This window comes from Euleptes europaea, chromosome 4 (assembly GCF_029931775.1).
Source record: "Euleptes europaea isolate rEulEur1 chromosome 4, rEulEur1.hap1, whole genome shotgun sequence".
In the NCBI taxonomy this organism is placed as follows: Eukaryota; Metazoa; Chordata; class Lepidosauria; order Squamata; family Sphaerodactylidae; genus Euleptes; species Euleptes europaea.
The window spans coordinates 108,552,323-108,570,587 of NC_079315.1; the positions used below are offsets into that span (position 1 = coordinate 108,552,323).

General features: G+C 46.0%; 1 protein-coding gene across 1 annotated transcript in view; it reads left to right on the top strand.

Annotated features, from left to right (window-relative positions):
• Positions 1 to 971: 971 nt before the first annotated feature.
• The window catches only part of ATP8B1 (ATPase phospholipid transporting 8B1), a 39,889-nt gene continuing 22,595 nt past the window's right edge, over positions 972 to 18,265 (top strand). Inside the window, exons 1-11 of the mRNA XM_056848184.1 lie at positions 972 to 1,149; positions 2,774 to 2,871; positions 5,127 to 5,240; positions 7,107 to 7,205; positions 9,131 to 9,192; positions 11,058 to 11,130; positions 11,226 to 11,296; positions 11,864 to 11,946; positions 13,655 to 13,813; positions 14,047 to 14,135; positions 16,421 to 16,611. Coding sequence (XP_056704162.1) covers positions 972 to 1,149; positions 2,774 to 2,871; positions 5,127 to 5,240; positions 7,107 to 7,205; positions 9,131 to 9,192; positions 11,058 to 11,130; positions 11,226 to 11,296; positions 11,864 to 11,946; positions 13,655 to 13,813; positions 14,047 to 14,135; positions 16,421 to 16,611 — 1,217 coding nt within the window. The remainder of the gene's footprint in view (positions 1,150 to 2,773; positions 2,872 to 5,126; positions 5,241 to 7,106; positions 7,206 to 9,130; positions 9,193 to 11,057; positions 11,131 to 11,225; positions 11,297 to 11,863; positions 11,947 to 13,654; positions 13,814 to 14,046; positions 14,136 to 16,420; positions 16,612 to 18,265) is intronic.

Here is an 18,265-nt window from a genome sequence, read left to right on the forward strand (position 1 = left end):
CCCCTCTTCAAACCGTGCCCTCCTCAGGCTCCACCCCCAAAATCTCCAGGTATTTCGCAACCTGGAGCTGGCAACCCTTCTCCTGAAGCACTGGGGCCCAAGGCCTTCTGCAGAAATAATTGGGGGGGGGCAGGGGACAGACATGGTCACTTGGAGATCACTCTAGACCTCTTGCTGACCAGTTGGAAGTGTCTATGTTTCAGGATACATTTAAAAATTACTCCGTTCAGGATTTGTGGGGAGGCAAGCACCTTTCACGGTGATGCTCATCTGGAGGTCTAAGCAGCTACCCAAAGATGCAGACCCTGGAGGTAGATGCTGATGTTGTATAGGTTACAGATAGACAGTACATATAACAAGTAGGAACGATTAACTGTGAAGACTTCATGCTCTCCCAAAATGGAGTTTGGGACATTAATATAGCAGTGGACTTGTCGAGGAAACCAGGACCATGCTAGATCCCTATATCAGTAATTTTCAGGACATTGGTCTGGGGAATCCGAGATTTCTTCAGGTGCTTATCAAAAGTTCATTGAAGAATAATGGCAGTTTCCTGAAAAGACTGCTCCTTATATTTTCCTACAGTGGGCAGCTGGAAGAGGGTGTTGAGTATCCTAGGTGACATATCAGTTCACGGGGGGGCAACAGTGAAACTCAGTCAATGCCCGGTGGAACTGACTGTGTGCCCTCAAACCCACTTCTGAGTCCTTTGTAATGTTCTAAGGGTCTACCACAAAGGACTCAAGGCGGGAAGAAGTTTGTAACGTCAGTAAGTTTTGAAAGTCATCGCCCTTCTCCGTAGGCTTTAGGTTCAGAAAGCTACGAATGTGGTTAAAACGCTGCCGTGGGAACTTTGTTCAAGCTTTTGGCGTTGAGAGAAACCGGGGAACTGGGCAGGCAGGACTCCTGTTATGTCTCTGCCACAGCGGGGCTGAAATTTTCTTTTCTTCGTTCAGAAACGGCTTGCCAGGATGACGACGGAAAGAGATTCGGAGACGACCTTCGACGAGGATTCCCAGCCCAACGATGAGGAGATGCCGTATAGTGACGATGAGACAGAGGACGAATTGGAGACTCAGCCTGCTGTCGAGCCGGAGCAGAATCGCATCAACAGAGAGGTGGAAGTAACTCGAGAAACGCTTAGAAAGGGTGAGGACCTGAGCAAATGATAACCACATGGTCAGATTTTAAAGAAGCAATGTTTGCTACAATATTTATGCTGCATCCCAGAAGCACTTGTGAATTAAGAAGTTGAAGAGCCGGTTTTTATATGCCGACTTTCTGTACCACCTAAGGAAGATCAAACCGGCTTACGATCACCTTCCCTTCCCCTCCCCACAACAGACACCCTGTGAGGTAGGTGGGGCTGAGAGAGCTCTAACAGAGCTGTAACTTGCCCAAGGTCACCCAGCAGGCTTCATGTGGAAGAAGGGAGAAACCATCCCGGTTCACCAGATTAGCATCCGCTGCTCACGTGGAGGAGTGGGGAATCAAACCCCGTTCTCCAGATTAGACTCCACTGCTCTAAACCACTGCTCTTAACCACTACACCACACTGGCTGGGATTCACACAGGGCAGCATCTGTAAAGATAGTTTGGGAAAGTGTAGAAGTGTGAAGCATGGAAAGTTAAGATGGGTGATCTCCAGTGGGTGTAGGGTTGCCAACGCCAGGTTGGGAAATTCCTGGGGAATTTCAGGAGGGATCTCAGAGGATTATAATGCCATAGAGTCCACCCTCTAAAGCAGTCATTTTTTCCAGGGGAATTGATCTCTATATTCTGGAGATCAGTCATAATTCCAGGAGATTGGCAACCGTAAGCAAGTGGCAGACTGAAAATACATTCAAGAACCTCTATGTGTGTGTGTGTTTTCAAGCCAATGCCCACAAACGTACAGACTTTGTTTTTACAGTGTCCCTCCAAATGATTTACTTTTTGTAGAGAGTATTAATTTTTTGGAATGATAGACTGTGGAATTCTGCCACCACCAGCCTGGCAGTTCCAGCTCCCACAAACCTGGCATTCTCCCAAGTCCATTGTGATGGTGACTGTTATTGCATGAACAAGTGCCACTTGGTGCGGTGAACAATAATAATAGCTTCAATGTAAGGAAAAGTAGTTATAGGGCTACTTCTTATTTTTCTTCGAAGATGTGGTATATCCTGCTTGCAAATGAATATATTGATATAGTCTCTAATCATACTGTCCCTCATTTTCTAAAGGGGGGATGTTGGGGTCACTAGGGACTGTATGTTATTTACCTGGGATGTCTCCCCCCCCCCCCACATAAACACACACGCTCCAAGAGTAAACTTTACTGTGCTATAAGAACTTGCTCTCCCAGTTTTTGGATATTTGTCTGCCAAGGTTGTTTTGCTGGTTTGCTAGAATTTCTAGTTTGCATTAACTGAAACATAAGTGAAGCACATGCTAGGTTGAGAAACAATGCTACAAATTCAGTGAACTCACATGGGATGCGAGTTTCTTGGTTCTGGTGAGGGTTTCTCAAGCCGTCTGGGTATTATGAAACATAGTAGGGACGCATAAATCATACTGTTTTCCAGTAATTTTAACTGTGATCTGATAAGAAAAAAGGGGGTATTTGCCATCTGGATGTACGTTGGGTTCCTATTTTATGTTTGAACTATAGTTTTGCTAGAATAGTTAACAGGAGTAAAATCTAACATTTACTAGATCCCCCAAGCCTTCATAACCTAGTAGGGCGGATCAGTTTTTCACTCCATGTGGCTGAGTGTTGTGTTTTGTTTTTCAGACTGCAGTTGGCAAGTAAAAGCAAATGATCGTGCCTTCTATGAACAGCCACAATTTAAGAAAACGACGTATCTGTGCCTTCAGAAAAGTAAATATTCAGTAAGTAGATTTTTCCCCCACAGAGGATAGTAACACATGCTAACTATGATAAAGTGCGTCTCAAGTTTTGTTTCCCCCATTGGGAACCCAGAGTGACTTACAATATCATTTGGAAGTGAATACCTCATTCTACTGGAATTTCTAGGGGTCCAGACCTTCTAGGTGGCACTTTTGAGCCGTAGCACGTTTTAGGATTTGTCAGGCTTAACAAGGCTGACCCTACTTAGCTTCTGAGATCTGACAAGATTGGGCTAGCCTGTGCCATCCAGGTCAGGGCAGTAGCCTTGCAGAGCCTCCTAAATGCCTCTAGAGAAGGTGTTTCCTCACCTCATAAGGGAGCCTGTTCTATAAAGCAAGGTCTATGATGGTAGCAGATGGCTGCCTGAAGACCACAGTGGTGCATGGGAGCATATGGGAAAAGACAGTCTTTTAGATATGTAGGTCCGATGCGGATTTATAGTTTTGAGATTTGCTTCATGTTCACCATGAATGCAACGCTAGTTCCTAACAGGGTACTCTGGTATTGGGTCTATGATGGCAAGTTAACTGAATCCTGAGTTCTAGATATTCGCCAGACATTGGCTAAATTCAGATTTCCCAACAAGCGGTAATTAAACTGAGACGGGGCACGAACGCAGCTTGTTTGCCGTGCCCATGTGCTCCCTCACAGCTCCGGCCTCCTCCTCCTCAATCCATGCACGCAGCTTGTTTAGAAACTTCCTGGTTTGCTCAAGCTTCAGTTTGCTGTGATATCTGAATTGGTGTCTGGGTCTCCCCCTCCTCCCCTTGTACAAATCAGGATTCTAAACCGGGGGTTTAAAATCCTGCATTGTGGGGAAGTTAACCAACTCCAGGTTTGCTAGGCATCCGGCCGTCACGGCGAGATAGACCTTGAGCAGACCAGGAAGTTCTGAATCAGGCTCCACCGTGTACAAGAGCAGGAGAGAGGGAGGAGGGCTGAGGCAAATACATGAGCCCAGCAACCAAGCTGTGTTTGTGCCCAGTGGCAGGTTGTTGTGATGTCTGAATGCAGTCTGTGTTAAATGGAGCCTTTGCTCTCTTCTGGTCACAGTGAGATTGGGTGTTTCTGCAGATAATCATGTGAAATTGGTTAATCAAAGTATTAGGTGCCCTTTTTTGGTGTGTTCTATGATATTCCTGCACAGACCTTGCATGCACGCATTGTAAGTGGAAAGTGGTATATAGCACTGTGGTGAAAGGTGTGATCCTATGCAACTCACTAACTTCCCTCTTAGCCTTAGAGTGCATTCCTGAGCCCCTGGCGGCTGGGGACGGCGTGGAGGAGGCGCTGCTGTGCCACCTCCAAACTGGTTTCCTGGCCGCCAAAAACCTTAAAAAAGCCTTTTGCAGGCTTTTAAAAGTTTAAATGGGGCTTTTTGCCCCATAGAGAACAGCAGGTGCAGCAATACTGTTCTCTGTGCTGGCGTTATGGGGCAAAAGGGGTCAGGAGGCTGCCAACAGGCAACTCCGCTCCCCAGAATGCCCTGGGGACGCCCTCGGGGACGCTGGAATGCCCCCTGGAACACTGGCATGGGCCTTTACTCCGGTAAGACACCGGCGGAAGGCCCTGGCGACGTTCCAGGGTGGCGCTGTCATGGCAGGGCCCGAAGACCAGAATCTGGCCCTCCCCGCCGGTGTTGGGGCCACTTACGGCGACATAAGTAGACCAGATGCCAGCGTGGAGGGCCCCGATGCCGGCGCAGCCCCTTCCTGGCCTCCTGAGGACTTCCATCCTCAAAAGTCAGGAATGCGCTGTTAGTCTCCCATTCGCAATATGGGGGTGACAATATTACTTACCTGCCTTGCAGAGCACCTGAGAAGATTGTAGCAAGATAACATGTGTAGTACTTTTGTCAATTGACTAAATAAATGCTAAATATTCTGCCCAAGGTCAGAATTGGGTCCTTGGGGGGGAGGAAGCTTCACATGGAAATGAAATATTTGTTTGTTTTCTTTCCATTCTTAGTTTTGCCTGATTTTTTTTGTTATGGATTGATATGATATTTGAAAACAGGTTAAGACTTCTTGCAAAACATTAAACCTTCAAAGTCTGTTTCAGGCGACTTGTTCAAGGCTGTCACCTGTGGCAAAATAGTTTGCATAATGCACTTGTCTAACCGAGGCAGCTGGGAGGAGGATTTCACTAAAAGAAATGTTTTACATGGCATGCAAACTGAATATAGAATATTTAATGTTCTATCCAGATTGACTCCCCCCTTTTTTGTCCTCAACAGGGGAATGCAATTAAAACCTACAAGTATAACCCCATCACCTTCTTGCCATTAAATTTACTTGAACAGTTTAAAAGAGCTGCCAACTTCTATTTCCTGATTCTCCTTATTTTACAGGTAAGACACTTTCTTTACAAAGTGGAGATTCTGTTTCTTTTGTACTTGGTTTACCTATGGACCCGTGAATACAGTAGCATTCACAGCTGGCTGATGTTCCGTGCCTTGATGCCATCTTGTGGTTTTGACTGGATTGTGAGCCTCGGACTTTGGCACACACGCTTTGTAGCTGGGATATTGTATGAGGGCCCTTGTTCTGATGTGAATAATTGCTGACGCCCAGTGTGGGCCCTCTAAGCAGCTGCCTGGGTAGGCACCCTGAGAAGGATGCCAATCCACTGCAAAGGCTTGGCCCACTCCTGGTCATTGGCATAGAATAGGTACGCATCATGACTAGTATCCATTTTGACTAGCAGCCTTGAATAGCCTTCTTTTCCTTCACATGGGAGAGGGCAAGAGGTGGAGCTTGTGTGGAGTGATATAATACCTTGAGCTGGCCCTGCCGATGCTTGACCCTACAGGTTGAGTATCCCTTATCCGCACATCCAATATCTGGACTGATCCAAAAACTGAACCATTTGAGCCAGCATGCAGGTGTCAGCTGGAACAGGGTACAGAGGAGACAGGAAGGAGGAAGGAGGATGGGAAAGATGGGGAGAGAAAAAAGGGAAGCCAGCTTTCCTTCCTGGGAGGAGCAGGCTACCACTGGCACGCCTGCTAGAAGCTGCTACAAGCTTGCTTCACTCTCTCTGCCTCAGGTTGGGGTCCAGATATTCCAAAATACGGAAAGATATGAAATATGGACCACTTCTGGTCCCAAGCAGTCCGGATAAGGGTTACTCATCTTGTAGACCCCTTCTTTAGCCATAGCCAGAGAAGAATTCGCCCTGTGTATTTTCACCATTTAATGAGCATTAACAGTGATTTGTGTGTATGTTCATCTCATGATGTTGTAATGTTGTGACCAGTCTTTGTGCTTGAGGTCATATTTGCGCAGCAGAATGTGAATGGGGGGGCATGTTTGTGAATAAAGTATCTAACTCCCATAATACATCTATTCTTTTTTCTTTGCCATTGTGTGGAAAAGGGGACATTTTTATCTTGGGGTAGAGGGGATCACGCCTTCCTGGAAGGGGCTGTGGCTCAATGGTAGAGCTTCCGTTTTGCATGCAGAAGGTCCCAGGTTCAATCCCCAGCATTTCCAGTTAAAAGGGCCAGGTAGAAGGTGATGTGAAATACCTCCGTCTGAGACTCTGGAGGGCTGCTGCCAGTCTGAGTAGGCAATACTGACCTTCATGGACTGATGGTAGGGTAGCCAACTTTCAGATGGTGGCTGGAGATCTGCTATTACAACTGATTTCCAGGCGACAGAGATCAGTTCACCTGGAGAAAATGGACACTTTGGAAGGTGGACTGTATGGCACTATACCCCACTGAAGTCCCTCCCCAAACCCCGCCCTCCTCAGGCTCCACCCCTATCTCCAAGTATATCCCAGCCCAGAGCTGACAACCCTAACCGATAGTCTGATTCAGTATAAGGGGGCTTCTTATATGTTCATATGTGCCTGTAACAGTTTTTTCAGAGTAAGACTATAAACCCAGCTCCATCGTTTCTTACATAACAGCAGTTCTCATCCTTCCTTGGAGGCTCAGATACTGGTCCTGAATTGTAGGCCTGCCTTCCGTGGACATCTCATTATGCTGCATTCAGTGTTTGCTTTCTTTGAGCATCGCAGCGTTCCGCTTTGAGTTCCTAACTGGGAGGCAGGCACCTTAAAAAGTGACTTAAATTTAAAAAAAAAGAAACAAAATAAATTAGGGTCACTTCTGATGTTCACTTGCTTCGTGTAATTTTTGTGTGTTGTTTCACAGTTGTTTCGCATTGGAAAAACTCTGCCTAATACAGGGGTCTTTTTTTGTTTACAGACAATTCCTCAAATAACTACCCTCTCTTGGTATACAACTTTGATCCCTTTGCTCCTGGTACTGGGCATCACCGCAATTAAAGATCTAGTGGATGATATTGTAAGAATCACTTTTTTTGTTCTTTTAGAATTGCTAGGCTGTAGCCGGCAAAGCCCAGACGGAAATGGGGGAGGGGGTATGGCCTGGTGCGTCAACATCACACTGGCTCACCTACATCACTTCCAGTGAAAAACAGGGGCACCATGGTGGACGGTCTAGCATTTTGTGAAAATTTTATGGTGAAACCAAAAAGTTTTTTCAAAACGCTAGAGTATCTGCCATGTTTTTACCAGAAGTGAAATGAGCATGCTGGCACAATGCCGGAGCATTCCCCCACCCCACTTCCTCCCACCATTGCACAAGATGGGGGGATGTGGGCATTGGTATGGGTATGGGGGCCGATGCTGGCTGTGGCGTCCTGTCACTTCTGGTAAAAAACAGAAATTGAATAGGTAGCTCTAGGAATTGCCAGAAAGTCTATGATAAAACCATAGAGTTTCTGGTGATTCCTAGAGGTACTTATGTCACTTCTATTTTTTTTAACCTGAAGTGACATGATGCCCCAGCTGTCACTCATAGCATCCCTGTCCTTGCATCTTAATTTTTTAAAAAAACTGCTACTGTTTTTTAATGTTGGGGTGGTTGATTTGCCACACAAACTATGGTTTTATGTGCAAACCGTCTCAAACCAAGGAATAAAATGACTTTCCCAAATGAAATTTGGCAGAATAAGAACTAATTGACTAGCTGAGAACAAGGAAGGGGGGGTTGCTTTCAGAACTCCCCCCAAGGAAAGTATACAGGTTGCTACATTGACTGTTGCCATTTTATTATTAATTGATCATTTGTTGCAAGTGAGGGCTTGCTAGTGTTATATTTAGGGGTGCAGAGGTAAGACCATTCTCTACCTTCTGAGTTACGCCTCCAGAGGTGTCTGTAATCTAGCAGAGGGCCTATAGCTAACTCGAGACAGGGGCCAGTCTAGCCCTGACGCTGGAAGAAGAAGAATAAAAAAAAAGTCAGCATTAGAAAGAAGTGGCAGTTCAAATAGGCAGTCCCCTCCCAACCCCTAATGCCACCTCAAACCCACCTGCAAGCACACCGAGGCCTCCGTAGACCCGTCGTTCAAGGGAACGGTGGTTTCTGCTTCCTCCTGCAACTCTTCCTTCCAATAGGAAATACAGTGTCATTCTAAGCCCCCTGCAACTTAGAGCTTCTGGGAAGATCTTCCATTTCCTGGTGGAAGGAATAATACTCGAGGGAGTAGAATTCTATTCCTCTTTATTTGTTTTGGATCATGCAGCTAAAAGGAGTGTAAGGGAATCGTGCTCTATTCTGTCGTGTGAAACTGCATTTGAGGGCTGGGAGGTTGAGGCAGCAGAGGGCCCGTAAACACTGACACTAGGGTTGCCAACCTCCAAGTAGCGGCTGGAGAACTCCTGCTATTACGACTGATCTCCAGCCGATAGAGATCAGTTCCCCTGGAGAAAATGGCCGCTTTGGCAACTGGACTCTATGGCATTGAAGTCCCTCCCCTCCCTAAACCCCGCCCACCTCAGGCTCCGCCCCAAAAACCTCCTGCTGGTTGCAAAGAGGGACCTGGCAACCCTAATTGACACCCCTCCTTGTTCTGTGCTAACCAGCAATATGCAGAGTCTCAGTGGGTGGTGGGAAATTCCATGAAGCTGCAGCCTACTTAAGGTGACCCCATAGAGTTTTTAAGGCAAGAGACTGACAGAGGTGGTTTGCCGTTGCCCGCTTCTGTGTAGCAACCCTGGGCTTGCTTGGTGGTCTCCCATCCAAATATTAACCAAGGCTGACCCTGCTTAGTTTCCAAGATTTGACGAGATCAGGCTAGCCTAGGCTAAGCCAGGTCAGGGCTCTCAGTGGATAGGATACATCAAAGCAAAGTAGAAGTCGGGTCAGAATGGAACTGTAGGGGGATCCGGGTGTATATAAGATCTCTCTTTATCCTCCCAATTCAGGCTCGACATCGAATGGATAATGAAATTAACAACCGCACGTGTGATGTGATCAAGGATGGGAGGTATTGTGTTGTGACCTTGCCTGGGCTGAATATATATTCATTGTATCCGTGTAAACAGTGTTTGCATTTTTGGGGTCTTCTCAGTTCTTCAGACAGTAGCTGAGAATGGAGTCGTGCTGTTGAGAAATGCATTTTGCTAGACAAATTGTCCCGTCCCTCATTCATATGGAGTTAAATTCCATAATATGGAAAACATGTAGCGATCCGGCATTGAAGAACAGTTTGCACCTGTACTACATAACCAAGTGAGAGACATTAAGATGAAAATATTGCTTCCAACTTAAGCACAGTTTTATTCTGAAGGCTCGAAACTGTGGGCAGACCTGTCCTTTCAGTGGATGAAAATTAGTAGAGTCGTATCCAAGTCACCGCACTGGCCATGGGGAGGGCAGAATTTGCAGCTATTTTCATATTGCATTTTCAGTTATTGAGTGGATCAGAACCTGTAAGGTAGATTTGGTGAGAGAGCACAGAATCTGGAACATTGAGACTCTTTCAATTGCCTTTTTATTTATAAGTAGATAGTTCTAGTGGTCACATGGATCAGCTGGAAAACATGAGGTCAACTGTCCCTTAAATAGACTGTGATTTAGCATTATTTCTCACAAACAAGTCACTAAAAACACAATTCTGAGATGCATCACATTAAACAATCAAGATAAACTTCTACCATTTTCATCATTAAAAGGCATACATCCATAATATTTCCAACATAGCATAGACTTGAAGTTTTCATTTGCTTGTAGGGTTCACCCAGCCATGATCTTAGGAACTGCTGTAGTCTTTAGCGATGTTCAGAAGACGATGAAGGAGAGTTAGTTTTTATATGCCGACTTTCTCTACCTTTTAAGGAGAATCAAACCGGATTACAGTCTCCTTCCCTTCCTCTCCCCACTACAGATACCCTGTGAGGTAGGTGGGGCTGAGAGAGCTCTAAGAGAACTGTAACTAGTCCAAAGTCACCCAGCAGGCTTCATGTGAAGGAGTGGGGAAACAAATCCAGTTCACCAGATTAGAGTCCGCCGCTCATGTGGAGGAATGGGGAATCAAACCCGGTTCTCCAGATTAGAGTCCACCGCTCACGCTGGCTCTCATACACAGCAGTTAAAATCACTGCCGAATAGAAACCAGTTTTGCTGAGTAAAAGGAGGTGTTTGTTTTAAAAAGAACTGGATGGTTTTGGATGCAAGTTTTAGGGAAACAGAAAAACAGATTGAACAAATGCCACATTTAGATAATTTTATGTGTGATACAATTCTATGGAATTTCAGCTACCACATCAAAATTAGTAGTTCCAGCCTCCTAGGATAGTGGCAACCTAGGAATTTCTTATGGGAAAAAATTGATGCCTTTGATAATCAGGTCTGCAGGGAGAAAACTGGGGGGTGACAAAATTCTGGAGGGGGGCAGGGTGCTCTGTAAGTTTTCACTCATGTGCACGTGTAAATTCAGTGGCCCCTTTATTGAAGGGAAAGGGGAATATGACCTTAGGAAAAAATACAGTGCAATCCTAAGAAGAGTTACTCCAGTCTAAGCCCATCGATTTCAGTGGGCTTAGACTGGAGTAACTCTGTTTACGATTGTACTGATAGTCACCGTTTATCAGCCTAACCAACCTCACAGGGTTGTTGTGAGGATAAGATGGGTGGCAGCCATATAAGCGACCAGTGGCTCTTTGGAGGAAGAGTGGAATATTAATATGAGGAAGAGAATGGGAAAATACGTGTGGCTCAGAGAGAGACAACCTTACGGATGCCAAATTCCGAGTCCCGGTGGCATTGTGTGGTACCCCCAGCAATTTTTCTAATGCTGCTCAGTTCAGGTTTGTGCTTTTTTTTTTGATGTAAGGTATCTTGCTACTTCAGGTTCAAAAGTACAAAATGGAAAGACGTTAAAGTTGGTGATGTCATCCGACTGGCGAAGAATGCCTTTGTTCCCGTAAGCAAAACGATCTTTGTTCATGCACGTTCTTGTCATTTTGCACTGAAGCCCCGGCAGTATTTCTGAACTCCCTTTATTCTTCTTCTCATCAGGCTGATATCCTGCTGCTGTCCAGTTCGGAACCCAACAGCCTTTGTTACGTAGAGACAGCTGAACTAGATGGGTAAGTCCAAACCCCCAGCAGGCAGAAAATCAGTATGTTGCCTTTTAAGGAAGGAAGATTTCCTAAGAAGGCCTACTTAGATTCCTATTCAGGTCTGTTTGGTGGGTTGGGTTGCCAGGTCCCTCTTTGCCACCTGCGGGAGGTTTTTGGGGCGGAGGCTTAGCTGGGCGGGGTTTGGGGAGGGGAGGGACTTTAATGCCATAGAGTCCAATGGCCAAAGCGGCCATTTTCTCCAGGTGAACTGATCTCTATCGGCTGGAGATCCGTTGTAATAGCAGGAGATCTCCAGCTAGTACCTGGAGGTAGGCAACCCTATTGGTGGGGCTTACTCCCAGGGAACCCCCAAATACATTTTGTATATTTTTTTCACACTGTTGTTCTATCAGTTTGCATTGTCAGTTTTTAAGCTGTTATGTGGAATTTTAAATTATGACCCTGGATAGAATAAGGAGAAATTATCTTATGTTCCTGTCGTTTGACCCTTTGTAAATATGAAGAGCCGAAACATTCCATGGTTGCTAATGAGCTGTTGGCCTCACAGTCTATGCATTTTCTTCCCCCATTTAGTGAAACCAACTTAAAGTTCAAAATGTCGCTGGAGGTAACAGACCAGTATCTTCAAGAAGAAAGTGCTTTGGCTGCCTTCGATGGTTTGTGCAAATGTGCTATTGTTTTTTTTCCCCCTTTGCAACTGCCTCATATGGTTTCAGATGTGAAAAGAAAGCCCTTGAAATGCAACAGAGAAACTGGGCGGGGGGTGGGGTTTCGAACCCGTTGCTTTGACTTTCCATCCAGCGTGGGAAGTGGTTTAGAGCGTGGTGTAGTGGTTAAGAGCAGCTCTAATCTGGAAAGCCGGGTTTGATTCCCCACTCCTCTACATGAGCTGCGGATTCCAGTATGGTGAACCGGGCTGGTTTCCCCACTCCTCCACATGAAGCCTGCTGGGTGACCTTGGGCTAGTCATAGTTGGGCTATGACTTGGGCTAGTCATAGTTCTCTCAGAACTCTTTTAGCCCCACCTACCTCACAAGGGGCCTATTGTGGGGGGTGGGGAGGAAGGAAAGCAATTGTAAGCCGCTTTGAGACTCCTTAAAGGTGGATAAAAAGTGGGATATAATAACCAACTCATCTTTGAGCTGTGTCCCAGAAGATGTTTCCATAGGGAGGGAGAGATCAAGGCCCCCTCCTTCCCTCAATGAGGAAACACTGAACTGTACATCTGCTGAGACACACCTGGCAGTTGGCATTATGATCCCTCCATCTCTGGGAAACCACCCAGGGGTGCAGCATAAGCTTTGGGGGTAGGGTCAGAACACCAACGCCTATCTGGAAGTTGGCAGGGGCTGTACAAGATAGGTCTATCATATTGTTCATTCCAGGAGCGGATTGTTTGTTTGTTTGTTTATTGATAGACTTTTATGCCACCTTTCCAGGGAACCTGCCTGAGGCGGCTTACAAAATAAAACATAATTTAAAACATAATTAAGAAAAAGTGCTCCCGAAGGAGGAGAGGAAAGTGGTGCCCGTCTGGCAGGCATTGGGCGGCAGTGGCGGAGGTGCTGGGACCACAGGCATAGCACTGCGCAGGCACAAAGCTGCTGAGCAACTAGAGGAGCCCAACATGGGCACAGGGTGATGACAACACTTGCAGGAGCCAAGTCCCACTAGCCCCTCTGTAGCTGCACTAGGGTTGCCAACCTCCTGGTACTAGCTGGAGATCTCCTGCTATTACAACTGATCTCCAGCCGACAGGGATCAGTTCACCTGGAGAAAATGGCTGCTTTGGCCGTTGGACTCTATGGCACTGAAGTCCCTCCCCTCTCCAAACCCCGCCCTCCTCAGACTCCGCCCCCAAAACCTCTCACTGGTGGCGAAGAAGGACTTGGCAATCCTAAGCTGCACACCTGGGTAATGTTGGAGCTGTACTCCAGCAGGTCTGCCAGCTTTTGTGACACCTGCCGGTAAAGGTACTGCCTTCCCTTTCGGCGGTATTCGGTGGGAGGGGAGAAAGATATTCCCTGCACCACCACCCTGCGCGTCACCTCTAGGGTTGCCAGCTCCAGGATGGGAATACCTGGAGATTTTGGGGATGGAGCCTGAGGTGGGCGGGATTTGGGGAGGGGAGGGACTTCCATGGGGTAGAATGCCATAGAGTCCACCTTCCAAAGCATCCATTTTCTCCAAGTGAGCTGATCTCTGTCGCCTGGAGAGCAGATGTAATAGCGGGAGATCTCCAGCCACCACGTGGAGGTTGGCAACCCTAGTCACCTCGGAAATAGGATGCAGTAAAACACTTCTATGGCCAGCCAGTTTTTGTGATCCACTGCTTTCCTCCCCGCCCCCTGCAAATTTCATTAGGCTTGGTAGAAAGTGAAGAGCCCAACAACCGGCTAGATAAATTCACAGGAACGCTGAAATGGAAAGGAAGGAGTTACGCGCTGGACGCTGACAAAATCTTGTTACGCGGCTGCAAAATCCGAAACACAGACGCTTGCCATGGGCTTGTCATATTCGCAGGTACTAATGGGGTGAACGGGGTATGGTGGCTACCAGCTTGAACAGAGAAAACTGTGTTTTTAAAGTTTGCACGGGGGAGAATTTCCACTAAAGGAAATCTGTGAGAAATAATCCAGTGTACCTGTATAGTTATAAAAAAAGCACGGGTGTGTCCAGCTTTTGTGAAGACACAATTGTATTTACAAAGTTAATAACTGTGACATTTATACTGTGCTTTTTAATGTGGTTTTCAGGAGCGGACACGAAAATCATGAAGAACAGTGGGAAAACGCGCTTTAAAAGAACTAAAATAGACTCCCTTATGAATTATATGGTATATACGGTAAGACGTTTAACTTTCCCTTTTGTCGTATACAGAAGGCGTGGCTGGTTAACTGTTTGCTGTTTTTCATGTTTGAGCAGATTAAATTTTCATCGTGAACAATGCAACATTGGCATATCCTGGTACGAACCTGGCAACGTTGCCCAGCTTCTCTGCTCTTGAAATGCCCTTCCCAAGATACCCATGCAAATCAGTGGAGGAATAGCCTTCCTTCCTATCCAATGACAGATACGGTCCTTTTGTAAGTGAGATGGAGGGGCAGGACCGGATTAAGGAAATGCCATGCATACATGGGGGGACTCCATGTACACAACCGAGACTTTTGTTTGCCGTTCTTGCCCCTGCAGAATTTCCTGCTGCCAGAGAGGCAAGTAACTTTGGCAGGGCAGTAGCTTGTAGTCTTTTATGCAGGGACGTTTCCCCGCGGTCACCCCCACCGACTGCTTCGGGGCTTCCTTTTGATTATGCATGCCTTTTCTGCCCATCAGAGGTCGCGTCGCGATCCCTACGTGTTTTGCTCGTGTTTTCCAGATTCTGATTTAGCCAGAATCTGGAAAACGCAGGCAAAATGCACGGGGAAAGCAAGGCAACCTCTGATGGGCAGAAAAAGTGTGCATAATCAAAAGGAAGCCCCGAAGCAGTCGGCACGGGTGACCTTGGGGAAACATCCCTGCATAAAAGGCCTGTGTCTTTGGAACAAAATGTTGGAGAGAGAAAAAAAAAGTCTTGGCTGTGCACACTTTTTTAGATGCAGATTTTCGTGCTTTTGTGACTAGTCATAAATGTATTTAAGACCACAGTTTGCCCTTTTTAATAGCCCGGACTCTCTTGGCTGAAATGACTGTTGTGTTAGCATACAGTAAGATGAATGAATGAGGGCCAGAAATTTGTAGTAGTTCGAGTGTCTGACTAGGATCTGGGAGATACAAGTTCGAATCCCCACTCTACCATGAAAGCTTGCTGGGTGTCCTTGGGCCAGTCACACGCTCCCAGCCTATCCTGCTTTACCGGACTGTTGTTGTGAGGATAAAATGAAGGAAGGGAGAACTATCTTGTGAGCTGCTTTGGAGCCCCGTTGGAGAGAAAAGCAGCTGTTTATCATATATCTAACACTGAATGCAGACTTTAGCATGCAGATCTAAAAACTCACATGCTGGGGCCATGTACACAGTGGGAGATATTTGTATGTACCTGGGCCAGGTGGGTGGGCTGGCTGGCAAATGGGTGGCCTGGTGAGCGGGGGGAGGGATGATGACAAAAAAGGATGGGATAACCCCTGTGAGTCGCACTGGCCCCCCACTTGTAAATATCTACATAAATAATAGTAACTTATCCCAAATAGGAAACCGCTTGCTGTATAGAATGGCACTATGCAGGTTTGCAGACAGTTTATGCGTGTGTGTGTTAAGCGCTGTCAAGTCGCTTCTGACTTATGGCGACCCTATGAATTAATGACCTCTGAAACATCCTATCATTAACAGCCTTGCTCAGGTCTTGCAAATTGAGGGCCATGGCTTCCTTTATACAGTCAATCCATCTCATGCTGGGTCTTCTTTTCCTGCTGCCTTCCACTTTTCTAGCATTATTGTCTTTCCAGTGACCAGCGTGGTGTAGTGGTTAAGAGCGGTGGTTTGGGGTGGTGGACTCTCATCTGGAGAACCGGGTTTGATTCCCCACTCCTCCACATAAGCGCTGGACTCTAAACTGGTGAACTGGGTTGGTTTCCCCACTCTTCCACATGAAGCCAGCTGGGTGACTTTGGGCTAGTCACAGCTCAGTTAGAGCTCTCTCAGTCCCACCTACCTCACCGGGTGTCTGTTGTGGGGAAGGGAAGGTGATTGTAAGCTGGTTTGATTCTTCCTTAAGTGGTAGAGAAAGTTGGCATATAAAAACTAACTCTTCTTCTTCTTGCCTTCTCATAATGTGCCCAAAGTACGAAAGCATCAGTTTAGTTATTTTAAGCTTCTAGAGAGAGTTCAGGCTTGATTTGATGTAGAACCTACTTATTTGTTTTTTGGGTGGTCCACAGTATCCATAACGCTCTCTTCCAACACCACATTTCAAAGGAATCTACTTTCTTCCTGTCAGCTTTCTTCATTGTCCAGTTTTCACACCCATACATAGTAACAGGGAATATACTATGGCATGTTTATACAGAGAGCTATTTTTCTCTTCAAGCATCAGCAACTTGACATTGTTCGTGGTGGTTAGAGATACGGGTATAAAAAAATGATGAGGTACAACTATCCCCTTACAAAAGATGCTTTTGTTCTTGTATGTTCCAGATCTTTGTTTTGCTCATCTTGGTGTCTTCTGGCTTGGCTATTGGACACACTTACTGGGAGCAGCAGATTGGCAATATTTCTTGGTATCTCTATGATGGAATGGACTATACCCCTTCCTACCGTGGCTTCCTCAACTTTTGGGGCTACATTATTGTCCTTAACACCATGGTCCCTATTTCCCTCTACGTGAGGTAACTTCATTATGAATGTGTGTAAATGCTGAAGTTGTTGTGGGTAGTGAAAGGTTCATAAAATTTTGATCCAAGGAGTTTTGTCTTCATTTCCTGTTTGCTGTAGAACATGAGCAGAGCTGTTTCATTTTTTCTTGTTTTTCTTTGCACATATAGATCTGAATCTGCCTCAAATTATAGCTGCTCTGAGAACTTGCCTGCAAATGTGTAGCTCAGATAAAATAGGCATGTTTAGCTCAGCATATGTCTGTTGTCACAACTAGAGAAGTCTGTGATTGAAAAAAAACAATAACCTAGAAACTTGCTCTTGACTTAATCCTTCAGGTGGGCCATTTCTGGTTTTGGTATAAGGCAAATCCTGAACTTGCTTGGTTGAGAGTAGAAACATAGAATCATAGAGTTGGAAGGGACCACCAGGGTCATCTAGTCCAACCCCCTGCACAGTGCAGGAAATTCACAACTACCTCCCCCCCTCACCCCCAGTGACCCCTACTCCATGCCAGAAGATGGCCAAGATGCCCTCCCTCTCATCATCTGCCTAAGCTCATAGCATCAGCATTGCTGACAGATGGCAATCTAGCCTCTTAAAAACCTCCAGGGAAGGAGAGCTGATCACCTCCCGAGGAAGCCTGTCCCTCTGAGGAACCACTCTAACAGTTAGAAAAAGTAATCCCCACGTGATCAAATTTCCTACTGAATGTGTTTAGGATTGCAACCTTAATGTTTTATTTCCTGCAAACGTTCCCGGCAGATGCACATATTTCATATTTCCTTTACAGACTTTATACCCTGCTGCTCTCCACAAGTCCCCCCCAGCCAAGGGCCTTGCACGATTTAAAACAGTTCTTCCTGACCTTTTGCCAGGGTTAAGGGGTTTGGAGTGGGCTGTGTGATCATGTGTTCCTTCCTCCCAGCACCTCCCTATTTATGCAGGAATTCTCTCCTGCCAGCCTTAACCATGGTTAGTTGTTATGTCTTCCTTGACACTAACGCTCACCAGGGTTAGCTCCAAACCAGGATGTGAAAAAAAGATTTTAATGCCTGATCCTCATCCCATCATTATGGCTAAAGAACAGTGTTATGATGGCACCAGCCCTGTCATTTCTCAGTGTTTTGGTCATACAATCAGATAGTTTAACTGAAGAGAAAGTACAGGGTATTTTTCACCAATGCTCCAAAGTTTCTTTAAGGGCAGGGTAAGCTGCAGTACTGCAATCAAAAGCTCTGCTCATGACCTGAGTTCGATCCTGACGGAAGTCGGTTTCAGGTAGCCGGCTCAAGGTTGACTCAGCCTTCCATCCTTCTGAGGTTGGTAAAATGAGTACCCAGCTTGCTGGGGATAAAGGGAAGGTGACTGGGGAAGGCACTGGCAAACCACCCCTAGTAAATGGCATGATGTGACTTCACCCCATGGGTCAGTAATGACCTGGTGCTTGCACAGGGGGACTACCTTTACCTTTAATTAATGAATCCTGAATAAATGAATGCCGGTTTTAAAACACACTCATCAAATATTCTTGCTTGATGCAAAATAATATTTATATCATGGCTACCTATAATTTTTGTATTGTTGTATTTTCTATTCATTTTCAAATCCCAAGCTGAGTATGTAATCTGTGACCACTTCTTTTTCATTTATTGCTTCACATAATTG